This window comes from Musca vetustissima, unplaced genomic scaffold, assembly GCF_032173495.1.
Source record: "Musca vetustissima isolate MV318-11 ecotype Yass unplaced genomic scaffold, APGP_CSIRO_Mvet_v1 utg2687, whole genome shotgun sequence".
NCBI lineage: Eukaryota > Metazoa > Arthropoda > Insecta > Diptera > Muscidae > Musca > Musca vetustissima.
The window spans coordinates 20,378-34,401 of NW_026886221.1; the positions used below are offsets into that span (position 1 = coordinate 20,378).

The window sequence follows — 14,024 nt, forward strand, 5'->3', positions numbered from 1 at the left end:
GTCATTGTGAGGGTCTCACTGAATTTTTTTCTATAGAAAAAAAATCATTGTGAGGGTCTCACAAATTTTTTTCTATAGAAAAAAATCGTTGTGAGGTTCACTGAATTTTTTTCTATAGAAAAAAATTGTTGTGAGGGTCACACTGAATTTTTTTCTATAGAAAAAAATTGTTGTGAGGGTCTCACTGAATTTTTTTCTATAGAAAAAACTCGTTGTGAGGTGGTCTCACAAATTTTTTTCTATAGAAAAAACTCGTTGTGAGGTGGTCTCACAAATTTTTTTTGTATAGAAAAAACTCGTTGTGAGGTGGTCTCACAAATTTTTTTCTATAGAAAAAACTCGTTGTGAGGTGGTCTCACAAATTTTTTTCTATAGAAAAAACTCGTTGTGAGGTGGTCTCACAAATTTTTTTCTATAGAAAAAACTTGTTGTGAGGTGGTCTCACAAATTTTTTTCTATAGAAAAAAATCATTGTGAGGGTCTCACAAATTTTTTTCTATAGAAAAAAATCATTGTGAGGGTCTCACAAATTTTTTTCTATAGAAAAAATCATTGTGAGGGTCTCACAAATTTTTTTCTATAGAAAAAAATCATTGTGAGGGTCTCAAAATTTTTTTCTATAGAAAAAAATCATTGTGAGGGTCTCACTGAATTTTTTTCTATAGAAAAAATTGACCTGAGAGTCTCACAAAATTTTTTCTAAGGGTCTCACGATTTTTTTTATTTTTCCTGATTTTTATAAATTCGATTTTTTTGAAAATTTCGAAAATTGTCTGCTTACAATTTGGCAAGATTATGCGTGATCTTAACTAAGGAGAGTCAAATTTTTTCCTTAAATAAAATTTTAAACAATTTTCAATTTTTTTAAATACAAAATATATTTAATATTTTTACCAAATAATCGATTTTAGAAAATAAGAACAAATTATTATAGTTATAACAAATAGGGAGATAAGGAGCTAAACAAAGTCAGAAGGGGGAGAGAAAATATGTGAGGGTAGAGGGTGGGGTGTGTGTGTGTGGATGAAATGAAATCTACGACAAAATTCTGGACGATAACAGGCAGGACTGTAGAATAGGAGGACGTAGGAAAATATTTTTTCACACTAAGTGGATCGAAAAAACGAGTCCCAAAGGACCTTAAACGAGTCTCCAGGGAGCTTCACAATGTCTTTCCTAGAAGAAAAAAATTCATTCTTGGGACTTCAACTGAAAACCTGAGTCCGAGCGACCCCTTGGTTGGCCACCTTATTATGCAGATGTCCCAGCTTCCATTTTGACTCAGTTCCTTTTAACGAAAATCTTTTAGGCAGCCCATATAGATCCGAATCCACAGCCCTACCTGTCAGCTTTTGATGATTCATTTTGGAAATTATTTTTTTTCTAGTATTTTTTATTATTTTTCTTATTTGTGAGAGATGCTATTCAGTATCAGATGTTGTTGTTTTTGTGGTTGGTGTTATTTTTGTTGTTGTTGTTGTAGCCATTTTAAAATAACAACATGAAGTAATAGTTGTAGCAAGTTTTGTCTCATTTCTAGGTGTTGTTGTCGATGATGATTTTTTAGTTGGATTTGAATTCTTTGTTAATTTATTTGCTTTTGTTGTTGTTGCTGTTGTAGTTTTTCTTGTATTTTTGTTTGTTGTTGTTGTATTATTGTAATTATAATAATTATTATTATCAAATTTTATATGTATATAATAATTTAATAACTTTTAAGGAAATGGAAGCGGATGGATGTATTATTTCTTCTTATTCGTTGCTATTAGAGGCGCGTTACGTTGCGGTGTTGTTGGCCGTGATGTATTCATGCCGCTGTACATGTATTTGGCCTTCTTTTCGGAGGGCTTTAATATCTGGAAGGACAAAAAAGAAAAAAAAAACAGATTAAAAAATATCAAAAAATAGGGTTTCAGGGTCTCACGAATTTTTTTCTATAGAAAAAAATCGACCTGAGGTTCTCATGAACTTTTTTCTATAGAAAAAAATCGACCTGAGGGTCCCAAGATTTTTTTTTCTATCGGAAAAAAATCGACCTGAGGGTCTCAAGAATTTTTTTCTATCGGAAAAAATCGCCCTGAGGGTCTCAAGAATTCTTTTCTATCGAAAAAAAAAATCGACCTGAGGGTCTCAAGAATTTTTTTCTATCGGAAAAAATCGACCCAAGGGATCCACGAATTTTTTTCTATAGAAAAAAATCGACCCAAGGGTCCCACGAATTTTTTTTTATAGAAAAAAATCGACCCAAGGGTCCCACGAATTTTTTTTTATAGAAAAAAATCGACCCAAGGGTCCCACGAATTTTTTTTTATAGAAAAAAAACGACCCAAGGGTCCCACGAATTTTTTTTTTTATAGAAAAAAATCGACCCAAGGGTCCCACGAATTTTTTTTTTTATAGAAAAAAATCGACCAAGGGTCCCACGAATTTTTTTCTATAGAAAAGTCGACCTGAAGTTCTCACAACATTTTTTATAGAAAAAAATCGACTCAAGAGTCTCAAAATGTTTTTCTATAGAAAAAATCGATCTGAGGGTCTCACGAAGTTTTTTCTATAGAAAAAACATTTTTTATAGAAAAAAATCGACTCAAGAGTCTCAAAATGTTTTTCTATAGAAAAAATCGATCTGAGGGTCTCACCTTTTTTTTATAGAAAAAAGTGCGATTTAAGGGTCTCACGATTTTTTTTCTATAGAAAACACTTGACCCAAGGGTATCTCTAATTTTTTTCTATAAAAAAACGATCTAAGGGTCTCACGAATTTGTTTCCATAAATATTTTTGAAAAGTCTTTTGGTAGTTTTGCCCCTGATCCCTACCTGGAATGAGCACATTAATGTATCATCCACAGTCATCATGCCGCCGGCATTATCAAATTCACCACAATAATTGGGAGCGGAAAATAGTGTCACCAATTGACGGCGGGCAAAGAATTCATAACCATCCTCGACGACCTGTAACAAAGTCAAAAAAATTAAAAATAAGTCCTCATAGATATCTCCACACCTTCTACTCACCTGATGGGCACGACAAATCAGATCCATTTCATGTTTTGATAAAAATTTCGATACGACATCAGCACCGAACGTAAAACTAACACCACGATCATTTTCACCCCAACCCTGGACATCCTTGTCCGGATCGCTCCATAACAGATCACACAATAAACCAGTATCGGGTACATCTGTGGGACGCATCAAGCGTCGTATCTGTTCCATGCCCTGCAAATCGGGACTCAGGCCGCCGTGGCAGCAGAAAATCTTCTCATCGATAATGGCGGCAACGGGTAAACAATTGAAACAGTCTGTAAAGGTTTTCCACAATTTCACATTGTAGCGTCGTTTGCATTCGTCATAAAAACCTGGGAAGGAAACAAAATTAGAATTTATTTTTTAAATAGCAGATCCATGGACTCACCATAAATACGATTAATACTGGCACATTCGTGATTGCCACGCAATAAAAAGAAATTCTCGGGATATTTAATTTTATAGGCCAACAGCAGACAGATGGTCTCCAACGATTGTTTGCCTCTGTCCACGTAGTCGCCCAAGAACAAGTAATTGGCTGCCGGAGGGAATCCACCATATTCGAAGAGACGCAACAAATCTGTATATTGGCCATGAATATCACCGCAAATAATCAGAGGAGCCTCAAGCTCTAACAGGATCGGTTGCTGTAGGAATATTTCACGAGATTTTAAACACAAGCCTCGTACCTCAGATTCGGACATTTGAACAGATTTACCGGTACGACAACTGCGCACTGGAAATAGAAGAAAAAGAAAACAAACAAAAAATTAGTACAGGGTTCGGGAAAGATCGTAACTAAATACAGAGAATATGGAGAGCAATATACAGGGACCAAAAAATACAAACTTAGATCTGAAATATCAACAGATCCTCAGGTCTCAGGTCGTGACGACCCTCGGGTCGATTTTTTTTTCTATAGAAAAAATTCGTGACGACCCTCGGGTCGATTTTTTTTTTCTATAGAAAAAATTCGTGACAACCCTCTTAGGTCGATTTTTTCTATAAAAAACAAACGTTACGACCCTTAGGTCGATTTTTTCTATAAAAAACAAACGTTACGACCCTTAGGTCGATTTTTTCTATAGAAAAAAATTCGTGACGACCCTTACGTCGAAAAACAAACGTGAGACCCTTATGTCGATTTTTTTTGTATAGAAAAAAATTCGTGACGACCCTTAGGTCGATTTTTTTCCTATAGAAAAAATTCGTGAGACCCTTAGGTCGATTTTTTCCTATAGAAAAAAATTCGTGAGACCCTTAGGTCGATTTTTTTCCTATAGAAAAAAATTCGTGAGACCCTTAGGTCGATTTTTTCCTATAGAAAAAAATTCATGAGACCCTTTAGTCGATTTTTTTCCTATAGAAAACAATTCGTGAGACCCTTTAGTCGATTTTTTCTGTAGAAAAAAATTCGTAAGACCCTTTGGTCGATTTTTTCTGTAGAAAAAAAATCGTAAGACCCTTTGGTCTATTATTTTTTAAATTATTTTTCATAGAGAAGGCATGGATTTTTTTAATTAATTTTTCATAGCCTATCCTTAGGCGTGGATTTTTAAAATTAATTTTTCATAGCCTATCCTTAGGCGTGGATTTTTAAAATTAATTTTTCATAGCCTATCCTTAGGCGTGGATTTTTAAAATTAATTTTTCATAGCCTATCCTTAGGCGTGGATTTTTAAAATTAATTTTTCATAGCCTATCCTTAGGGGTGGATTTTTAAAATTAATTTTTCATTGCCCACAAAAGAAATTTTTTAAGAAATTTTGTATTGCCTACTTTTTGGCTTTTCTTCATTGAATTCATTGGTTATTGAGAAAAATATTTGTAAAACATAGCCATGCCAATGATAAGCCTTACAAATTGGCTTAACTTGTCACGGAAGGTTACAAACGTTCTGTTTGCCATGTCTACTAATATTTTTGTCTGTCTGCCTAACCGTCTGTCCGTCGGCATGTCTGTGACCATCTCTATTCACATGTCCATTTGTTTGCTGACTGACTTTCACATTCATTATTCATCATAATTGTTTTGGAATTTTTCATTGGCAATTTCCGCTTTTAGTTTTTCCGTATTACCATGCACCTTCCTCCATTACCCCGACCTCGCTCTCTCTCTAAAATACTACAATGCCAAATATATTTAGCCAAGAACAATACGAACGAACCAATCGACATCATCATCATCACATTTCCTGGAAAGTCTATTAAAAAATAAAGAACTTCGAACGGAAAAATTTCATTTCCATTTAAATCGATTTTTTTGGACTCACTTTGAAGAGACCATTCAATATTCATCATTATCAAAAATCAACTTGTAATTAAAAAAAATTGTATTTAAAAAAAATTTCTAAAGAAAGAAAAAAATGTTTGCCAAAAATGTTTTGGGTGATTTTGCGATGTGTGAGTGTGTGACTGATCTACTAAAATTATTATTAATCATTTCGGATGGCGTCGTCGTCGTTCGGTTCGCGGTTGGCCTCAATTCAAGGTTCTGACGTCATGGCGTCACAGACAAAAAAATTCGAATAAAAACTTTTAGATGTTTTTATTTTATATTTTGAGGAAAAGCCGTACACACCGCCGTAGAGCAATGCCTCTGAATATCCATGAAATTTTGTTGAAAGCTATTTTGTTGCGTACAGTAGACGTCTTCTTCTTCTTCTTCGGATGCTGGTTCTGTGTGTGGGCAATATTTCACAGACAACATCTTTTTTTCATTGTGGACGTCGGACAGACATATTTCATGGCAATCAAATAGAAACAAAACAAAAAAATATTGAAACATGTACCGACCGACGCAGTACTTGAATATTTCTTCTTGCTCCAAATTTGTGGACATGAATGTTCAAACAAAAAAATATTGTCAACACTTTGTGTTGAGAAGAAAAAAAATTGTGAGGGGGGTGGACATTTTGCAGAAAAATGGAAATTGCAAACAAATGAATATCAAAGAGACAACCGCAATTTGTTTTTTTATTTATTTGCTTTTCAATATTGTTTCCTAGTCAATAAAATGTATGTACATAAAATTTTAACAAAGGCAATAATTTGAATTGAAATCAAACAGGATATTTTTCTATAGATAATAAATCAAAGGAACCTTAGGTTACATTAAATCGGACGAAAATATATATGGGAGCTATATGTAAATCTGAACCGATTTTCAAGAAACTTGGCACACATCACTATAGGCTCAATTCAGTACCTTATGCCAAATTTCATGCAAATCGAATGATATATAGGGACTTTGGTGCACAATTTACCTCAAATCGGACGAAAATATATATTGAAGCTATATCTAAATCGGGACCGATTTTCAGGAAACTTGACACACATCCTTGTAGACCTAATACAGTACGCTATGCCAAATTTCGTGCAAATCGAAAGATATATAGGGACTTTGGTGCACCATATAAATTAAATCGGACGAAAATATATATGGGAGCTATATCTAAATCTGAACCGATTTTCACGAAACTTAGCACACATCAAATTTTCGTGCAAAACGAAAGATATATAGGGACTTTGGTACACCATTTACCTTAAATCGGATGAAAATATATATGGGAGCTATATCTAAATCTGAGCCGATTTTCAAAAAACTTCGCACACATCACTACAGGCTTAATTCAGTTCGCTATGCCAAATTTCGTGCAAATCGAATGATATATAGGGACTTTGGTGCACCATTTACCTTAAATCGGACGAAAATATATATGGGAGATATATCTAAATCTGAACCGATTTTCATGAAACTTGACACACATCATTCTAGACCTAATTCAGTACACTATGCCAAATATCGTGCAAGTCGAAAGATATATAGGGACTTTGGTGAACCATTTAGCTTAAATCGGACGAAAATATATATGGGAGCTATATCTAAATCTGATCCGATTTTTTCTCAATTTCAATTTCAATTTTGGGCCAAACAAATGAGCTGTGCCAAATTGCATCCAATTCGGATTATAAATGCGACCTGTACTTCGTTTACAATTTAACATGGACAGACAGACGGATAGACGGACATGCGTAAATCGACTCAATAAGTGATTCTATGCATATTCTCAAAAGGAACTATGGATCTATCTCGTTCCCTTTTGCCTGTTACAAACATATTCACAAAGACATAATACCCTGTACCACAGTGTGGTGAAGGGTATAAAAATCCACGCCTAAAAATATGCATTGAAAAATTAATTTCAAATAATCCACGCCTAAAAATATGCATTGAAAAATTAACTTCAAATAATCCATGCCTAAATATAGGCATTGAAAAATTAATTTCAAATAATTCACGCCTAAAAATAGGCATTGAAAAATTAATTTCAAATAATCCACGCCTAAAACTAGGCATTGTAAAATTAATTTTAAATAATCCACACCTAAGGGTAGTCTATGACAAAAACTAATTTTAAATAATCCACGCCTAAGAGTAGTCTATGACAAAAATTAATTTTAAATAGTCCACGCCTAAGGGTAGTCTATGACAAACATTAATTTATAAAAATCCACGTTTAAGAGTAGTCTATGACAAAAATTAATTTTAAAAAATTCACGCCTTAGGGTAGGCTTTGAAAAATTAATTTTAAAAAATTCACGCCTGAGGGTAGGCTTTGAAAAATTAGTTTTAAAAATCCATGCTTGAGGGTAGTCTATGACAAAAATTAATTTTAAAAAATCCACGCCTAAGGGTAGTCTATGACAAAAATTAATTTTAATTAATCCACGCCTAAGGGTAGGCTTTGAAAATTTTAATTTTAAAAATCCACGCCTAAGGGTAGGCTTTGAAAAATTAATTTTAAAAAAATCCATGTCTTGGCCTAGGCGTTGAAAAATTAAGTTTAAAAAATTCACTCCTATAAATAGCCACTGAAAAATATTTTTATTTTTTTTTTAAATATTTATTATTAGCAATCCCCTAAAAATATACTATATAATTTTGCAAATAAAGTATATAATTTATTTCTAGTGCTTTTTTTAAATTAAATTGAACAAGTTTGTATAAAAATCCATTTAATTTTTTTGTTTTGTGATGAAGAATAATCTCAATTTTTCCCAACAGTAACAAAAACAACAACAAAGCCCATTACAATTTGCGGCCGTACTTGTGAAAAATAAAACCTGTTTGTGTGCTGCCTGCCTGCATCACTCACACAGTTTAGATTCAATTACCTCGGACACATGTTTGCATTTAACATTCATTTATTTGAATTATTTGAAAATGTTTTTTTTTTTTTTTTTTGTATTTTTCATTTTCATTTACAAGGCAGCAACAACAACAATAAAAATTAAAATCGAAAAATAAAATCAACGACGGAACAGACATTTCTGGTCTCAGATGGCCTCGCCCAGCATGAAAATGCCCCAGCGCCAGAGATTGATAAATTGATAGTGGAAGAAGGAAAGAAAAAAGGTAGATATGGATGGGTTGGGAATTGGTCGGATGGACGGACGGATGGATGGATGGCTGAATTGGTTCGATGTAAGGCATGAATGATTGCATGAATGGCACACGGCAGTGATAGCTATCAACTCTGTTGTTGCTGGTCACTCTATTGGAGACCATATTATTATTTGCAATGATTTTTGTTGGTCAGGAAAAAAATATAAAAAAATGTGAAGAGGAGAGCAGAAAATTCTCAAAATAATCCCATAAAATAAAATAGAAAATATAGTTAGAAATAATCTCAACTTATGTATATGTGTATGGAAATGTAGATGTTTAAAAGCAAATTGTGGAAAATGCCATCATTGTCATTATCCCTCATTCACATTGTAATCCATTCGGGGCGGACCCCAAACACTAATGTCGTTATTTCACAATTGTCGACATCTTGAAGGCAAGGAGAAAAAAACCGAAAAAAAAACTACTCGGCCCCAAGACGTTGGAAAATGGAAAAAAAGAAAACTTGGAGGGAAAAAAGAAAACTGAAGAATAAAAAAGGTCACAATTTTCTAAGCCGGATGAATGTGAAGGACCCTCCTTACCCAACCTCTCTTTCTTCATTTTCTCTCATCTCTTTTGGCAATTGTCACGTGTATTTTATTAGTTTGTCCGGTTGTTGTTCATATAGTCGAATGGTTTATGTGGTTAGAAAAGCAATTTTAGACGTTTTGCCATTTGGCCATCCCCTGTAACAGGGTTTTAGGGAAATTGCGAAATATTCAAAAGATTGCAACAATGTATGGGGATTTGCAGAACAAACCGCACTCACACAAAACAAGTACTGTGTTAAAATTGGAATTGAAAACAATTTAAAAAGTCTACTTCTAGGCGGGGAGGTCACATTGAAGCTTGAAAAGTGGAAAATAAAAAAACCCATTTTGGCTAAAATGGCAATCTATGGTAGCTTTTTATTTACTTCGAATATATATTAAATGGGCACTTTACAAAAAAAAAAAAAAATGGTGCATACTTTTAGGGGTGATAGAAATTTAAAGCGTATATTTAGGGTAAAAATGGACAGATAAGTTGAAAATGATTTAAATGGATTATCCATAGGTGGGGATTCTTTAAAATCAATTTTTAAAAGCCTTACCCACGGCGTGCAAATTTTTTTAAAATTAATTTTTCATAGCCTACAAATAGGCGTGGATTTTTTTAATTAACTTTTTGTTGGTTTGGGTTGTTCAAAATTCATTTTTCGTTGCCTTCCCTTAGGCTTGGGTTGTTTAAAATTAATTTTTCATAGACTATCCATATCCGTGGATTCTGTAAAATTTACTTTTCATAGACTATCCGTATGGTTGGATTTTTATACCCTTCACCACAATTGTGGTACAGGATATTATGTCTTTATACATTTGTTTGTAACAGGCAAAAGGAAATAAGTTAGACACATGGTTCCTTTTGAGAATATGCATATAATCACTTTCTAAGTCGGCTTATGCATGTCTGTCCGTCGATAGCACTTAAATTGTAAACAAAGTACAGGTCGCATTTATGATTCGATTTGGATGAAATTTGGGATAGCTCATCTATTTGCCCGATTTAATGTAAATGGTCTACCAAAGTAACTATATATCCTTCGATTTGCACGAAATTTGGCATTGCGTGCAGGATTGAGTCTAAAATGATGTGCGTAAAATTTCTTGAACATCGGTTCAGATTTAGATATAGCTCCCATACACAGTTTCACCCGATTTTAGGTAATTGGTATGCCAAAGTCCCCATATATCTTCCGATTTGCACGAAATTTGGCACAGCGTAGTGAATTGAGTATAGAATGATGTGTGCTAAGTTTCGTGAAAATCGGTTCTGATTTAGATATAGCTCCCATATATAGTTTCGCCCGATTTTAGGTAAATGGTATGCCAATGTCCCTATATATCTTCCGATTTGCTAGAATGATGTGGGTAAAATTTCATGAAAATCGGTTCAGATTTAGATATAGCTCCCATATACAGCTTTGTCCGATTTTATTTAAATGGTGCACCAAAGTCCCTGAAAATCATTCGATTTGCACGAGTTGTGACATAGCGTACTGAATTAAGTCTAGAATGACGTGTGCTAAGTGTTGAGAAAATCGGGTCAGATATAGATATAGCTCCCATATATATTTTCATCCGATTTAAAGTAAATGGGGCACCAAAGTCCCAACATATATTTAGATTTGCACGAAATTTGACATATGGTACTGAATTAGGTCTAGAATGTCGTGTGTTAAGTTTCGTGAAAATCGGTTCAGATTTAGATATAGCTCCCTTATATATATTTTCGCCCGATTTTATGTAAATGATGCACCAAAGTCCCTATATATCCTTCGATTTGCACGAAATTTGGCATAGCGTACTGATTTGGGTCTAGAATGATGTTTGGTAAGTTTCGGGAAAATCGGTTCAGATTTCGATATCGCTCCCACACATACTTGGCCCAAGGTACGCAGACGACTCTTAATCTGCCCGAATAAAATTAAATTTAACATAGGTTGTAGAAAGACATGAGTATGTTCCTTCGAGAGAACATTGACATGCAATTGTAAGGATACATATATAGAATATACCGAAAGGTATGCAGGGTATCATATAGTCGACCCAGTCCGACTTTACTACTTTCCTTACTAGTTTAAATTAATTTTTTCCAAATCTTATTTGTATTATTTTCAATATTTATTGCCTACTTTAAGGCTGACCCCCAAAATTGTATTGCCTTTATCTTGACAACATACATTGTCCATTTTAATCGATGTTCTGAAAACAAGAATTATGACCTTAAACTATATTACAATGAAAAAAAAAAACAACGGAATAAACAAGAAAATGATAATGAAGACACAGAGAATGGAAGAAGACAAAAGCGACGAACAGAAATAATTACAACAAGTCTTGTCGACAATGACAATAATACATCACCAACACCAACCAACCAAAAGCATTCAATGGAGAGCAAATAAAGGATATGTTCGACAACAACAAAAGGAAGGAAAAACTCATTTAAAAGAAGAAGAGGAGAAAAATTAAAACAAAAATAACAATAAATATATTGTCTTTGAAATATCTCTTCATTTGAATGCATTTAAAGGCTTTGCAGGAGCAACAATGAGGGTTTTATTTAAGATTTGTTTTCAGGCCAGGTATTTAAAGGCTTTGCAGGAGCAACAATGAGGGTTTTATTTAAGATTTGTTTTCAGGCCAGGTATTTGAGAAAAGGTGAGGAGAGTGATAGGATTTCAGAGAACAGCTAATAGATAATAAAGAGATATTTCAAAGACAATAGCAATATATTGTAATTAATGAAAGAAAAAATAGCAATCTGTATGGATGCTACCTTAGTTGTGCTCCATTTATTTTTAATTAAAAACTAATTTTCTATTGAAAAAAAAAAAAAAATCAAAGCCGAAACAAGTTAAAGAAGAAATTATTTTCGATTTAATAAGAATATTTTCTGGTCATGAACCCGATAAACAAATTGGCTCTTATCCCATAAATAGCCTGTCCTTGAATCCAAACCCCAAAAACATAGTCCTTAATAAAAATTAAAAACAAAAATTCCTATTCTTCCTTTAAACTAAATATTATTCGTCATTTACTAAATAATGCCCCCTAATGTATGCTAAGGTCATTTGAACAATTTATTTTTTGTTCTCATTTTCTGTTATCCCTTCCTTATCCCTTTCCTCCCAACGTTGCCTTTGACCCTGTTTTTGTGTCATGCCGCCCATCTCACCTTAATCTATGCAAATGTCATTGTTAAATGCCAAAATATAAAATTCTTGGAATTTTATTAGCATATTTTTAGGGTGGCAGCAGTAGGTAGGCAGGCAGCCATCACGTAGATAATGAGCCTTAAATTAGATAAAGTTGTTTATGTTGTCATAATTCTGTAATTACTCACCTTGTGGTAGGTTATTACACAAATATGGAAAGTGGTAAGAGGAGAGGCAGGGCAGGGGGAGGACAGATCTCATGTGCAAGATAAATTAACATGACACGCAGAGATATTAACTAACACATTTACTTAGTTATATGGCAGATGAGAAGAATAATTATGAGTTATAAGACATTCTTGGTACATTTTAAAAGATAAAAAAGACTAAGGGAACTGGAAAAATTATTTAAAGAAAATCGGCTTCTATGGATAGGCTTTGAAAAAATATTTAAAAAATAATCGACTTGTATGGATAGACTTTGAATTTTTTTTTTAAATCCACGCCTAAGGCTAGGCTACAAAAATTTAATTTTAAAAAATCCACGCCTAAGGCTAGGCTACAAAAATTTAATTTTAAAAAATCCACGCCTAAGGCTAGGCTACAAAAATTTAATTTTAAAAAATCCACGCCTAAGGCTAGGCTACAAAAATTTAATTTTAAAAAATCCACGCCTAAGGCTAGGCTACAAAAATTTAATTTTAAAAAATCCACGCCTAAGGCTAGGCTACAAAAATTTAATTTTAAAAAATCCACGCCTAAGGCTAGGCTACAAAAATTTAATTTTAAAAAATCCACGCCTAAGGCTAGGCTACAAAAATTTAATTTTAAAAAATCCACGCCTAAGGCTAGGCTACAAAAATTTAATTTTAAAAAATCCACGCCTAAGGCTAAGCTACAAAAATTTAATTTTAAAAAATCCACGCCTAAGGCTAGGCTACAAAAATTTAATTTTAAAAAATCCACGCCTAAGGCTAGGCTACGAAAAGTCAATCTTAAAAAATCCACGCCTAAGGCTAGGCTACGAAGAGTTAATTTTAAACCAGTGAGCGAAGCAGTATAGCCAGACCCGGCCGACCATACGATTCCCTACACAACTACCACAGAACTCTATCTTTCTGCGGATTTTTATTCTGAGCCTGGGCAATATTTTAGGCTATAAAGATTTAATTTAAAACAATCTAGGCCAGAAAATAGAGTCTTAACAATTATTTTAAAAATCCTGACCTAAAAATAGTTTTTGAAAAAATAGTTTTTTTTTTAATAAATCACACCTAATGTTACTTTCCCTTATTACCAAACAGAATGTGCACAAATGTGCCAACAAAATATTGTATTTAAATTGCATTATTCCCTAATTACATTGCTGGCCATGCACGAGCGTGCTATTTAATAATTTGTATTTATATTGTGCATTATTATTAGATAACAATTAATTATATGACGTATGTATTTAATATTGTTATTTATATATGGCCTAATTGAAAGTAAAATATTCCAACCGGGGTTATTTTTTTGTTCCATTCTTCATTGGTAATTAAATAGATTACAATGTATTGCATACTTTGGGGAGCAATTTAAATAATTTTGATTTTGTTTCAAAGGGCGTATGAGTATTGACAATACTTATACGCACCATTGAACAACAAATGAAATTTAAAAAATGGCAATGAATTAAAAATTATTAAAAAATTATATAAAATTATTAAATATTATAAAAATTAAGGGAAGCATTTCAATAAATTAAATTAAGTAAAAAGTTATATATTTCAAATTTAAATAATTTAAAAAATGCCTTGAACTCTTTAAAATATTTAAATATTTAAATTCTGTTTTTTATGATTTT

The 14,024-nt window shown here is 33.0% G+C and overlaps 1 protein-coding gene across 1 annotated transcript; it reads right to left on the minus strand.

Annotated features, from left to right (window-relative positions):
- Positions 1-1,567: 1,567 nt before the first annotated feature.
- Positions 1,568-3,758, minus strand: LOC133333718 (serine/threonine-protein phosphatase beta isoform). Its single transcript, XM_061542005.1, has 4 exons — positions 3,416-3,758; positions 3,016-3,359; positions 2,818-2,952; positions 1,568-1,856 (listed from the first exon to the last, which is right to left on the minus strand). Exons 1-4 carry the CDS (start codon positions 3,729-3,731, stop codon positions 1,743-1,745), a joined length of 909 nt encoding a protein of 302 aa, XP_061397989.1. The 5' UTR covers positions 3,732-3,758; the 3' UTR covers positions 1,568-1,742.
- Between the last annotated feature and the right edge of the window lie 10,266 nt (positions 3,759-14,024).

Bases quoted from the DNA above. Each gene is read 5' to 3' on its own strand.
- LOC133333718 (XM_061542005.1), bottom strand. From the start codon at position 3,731: ATGTCCGAATCTGAGGTACGAGGCTTGTGTTTAAAATCTCGTGAAATA. The intron at 3,360-3,415 runs GTGAGTCCATGG...TTTCCTTCCCAG, and splicing joins CAGTATTAATCGTATTTATG to GTTTTTATGACGAATGCAAA. The intron at 2,953-3,015 runs GTGAGTAGAAGG...ACTTTGTTACAG, and splicing joins TGATTTGTCGTGCCCATCAG to GTCGTCGAGGATGGTTATGA.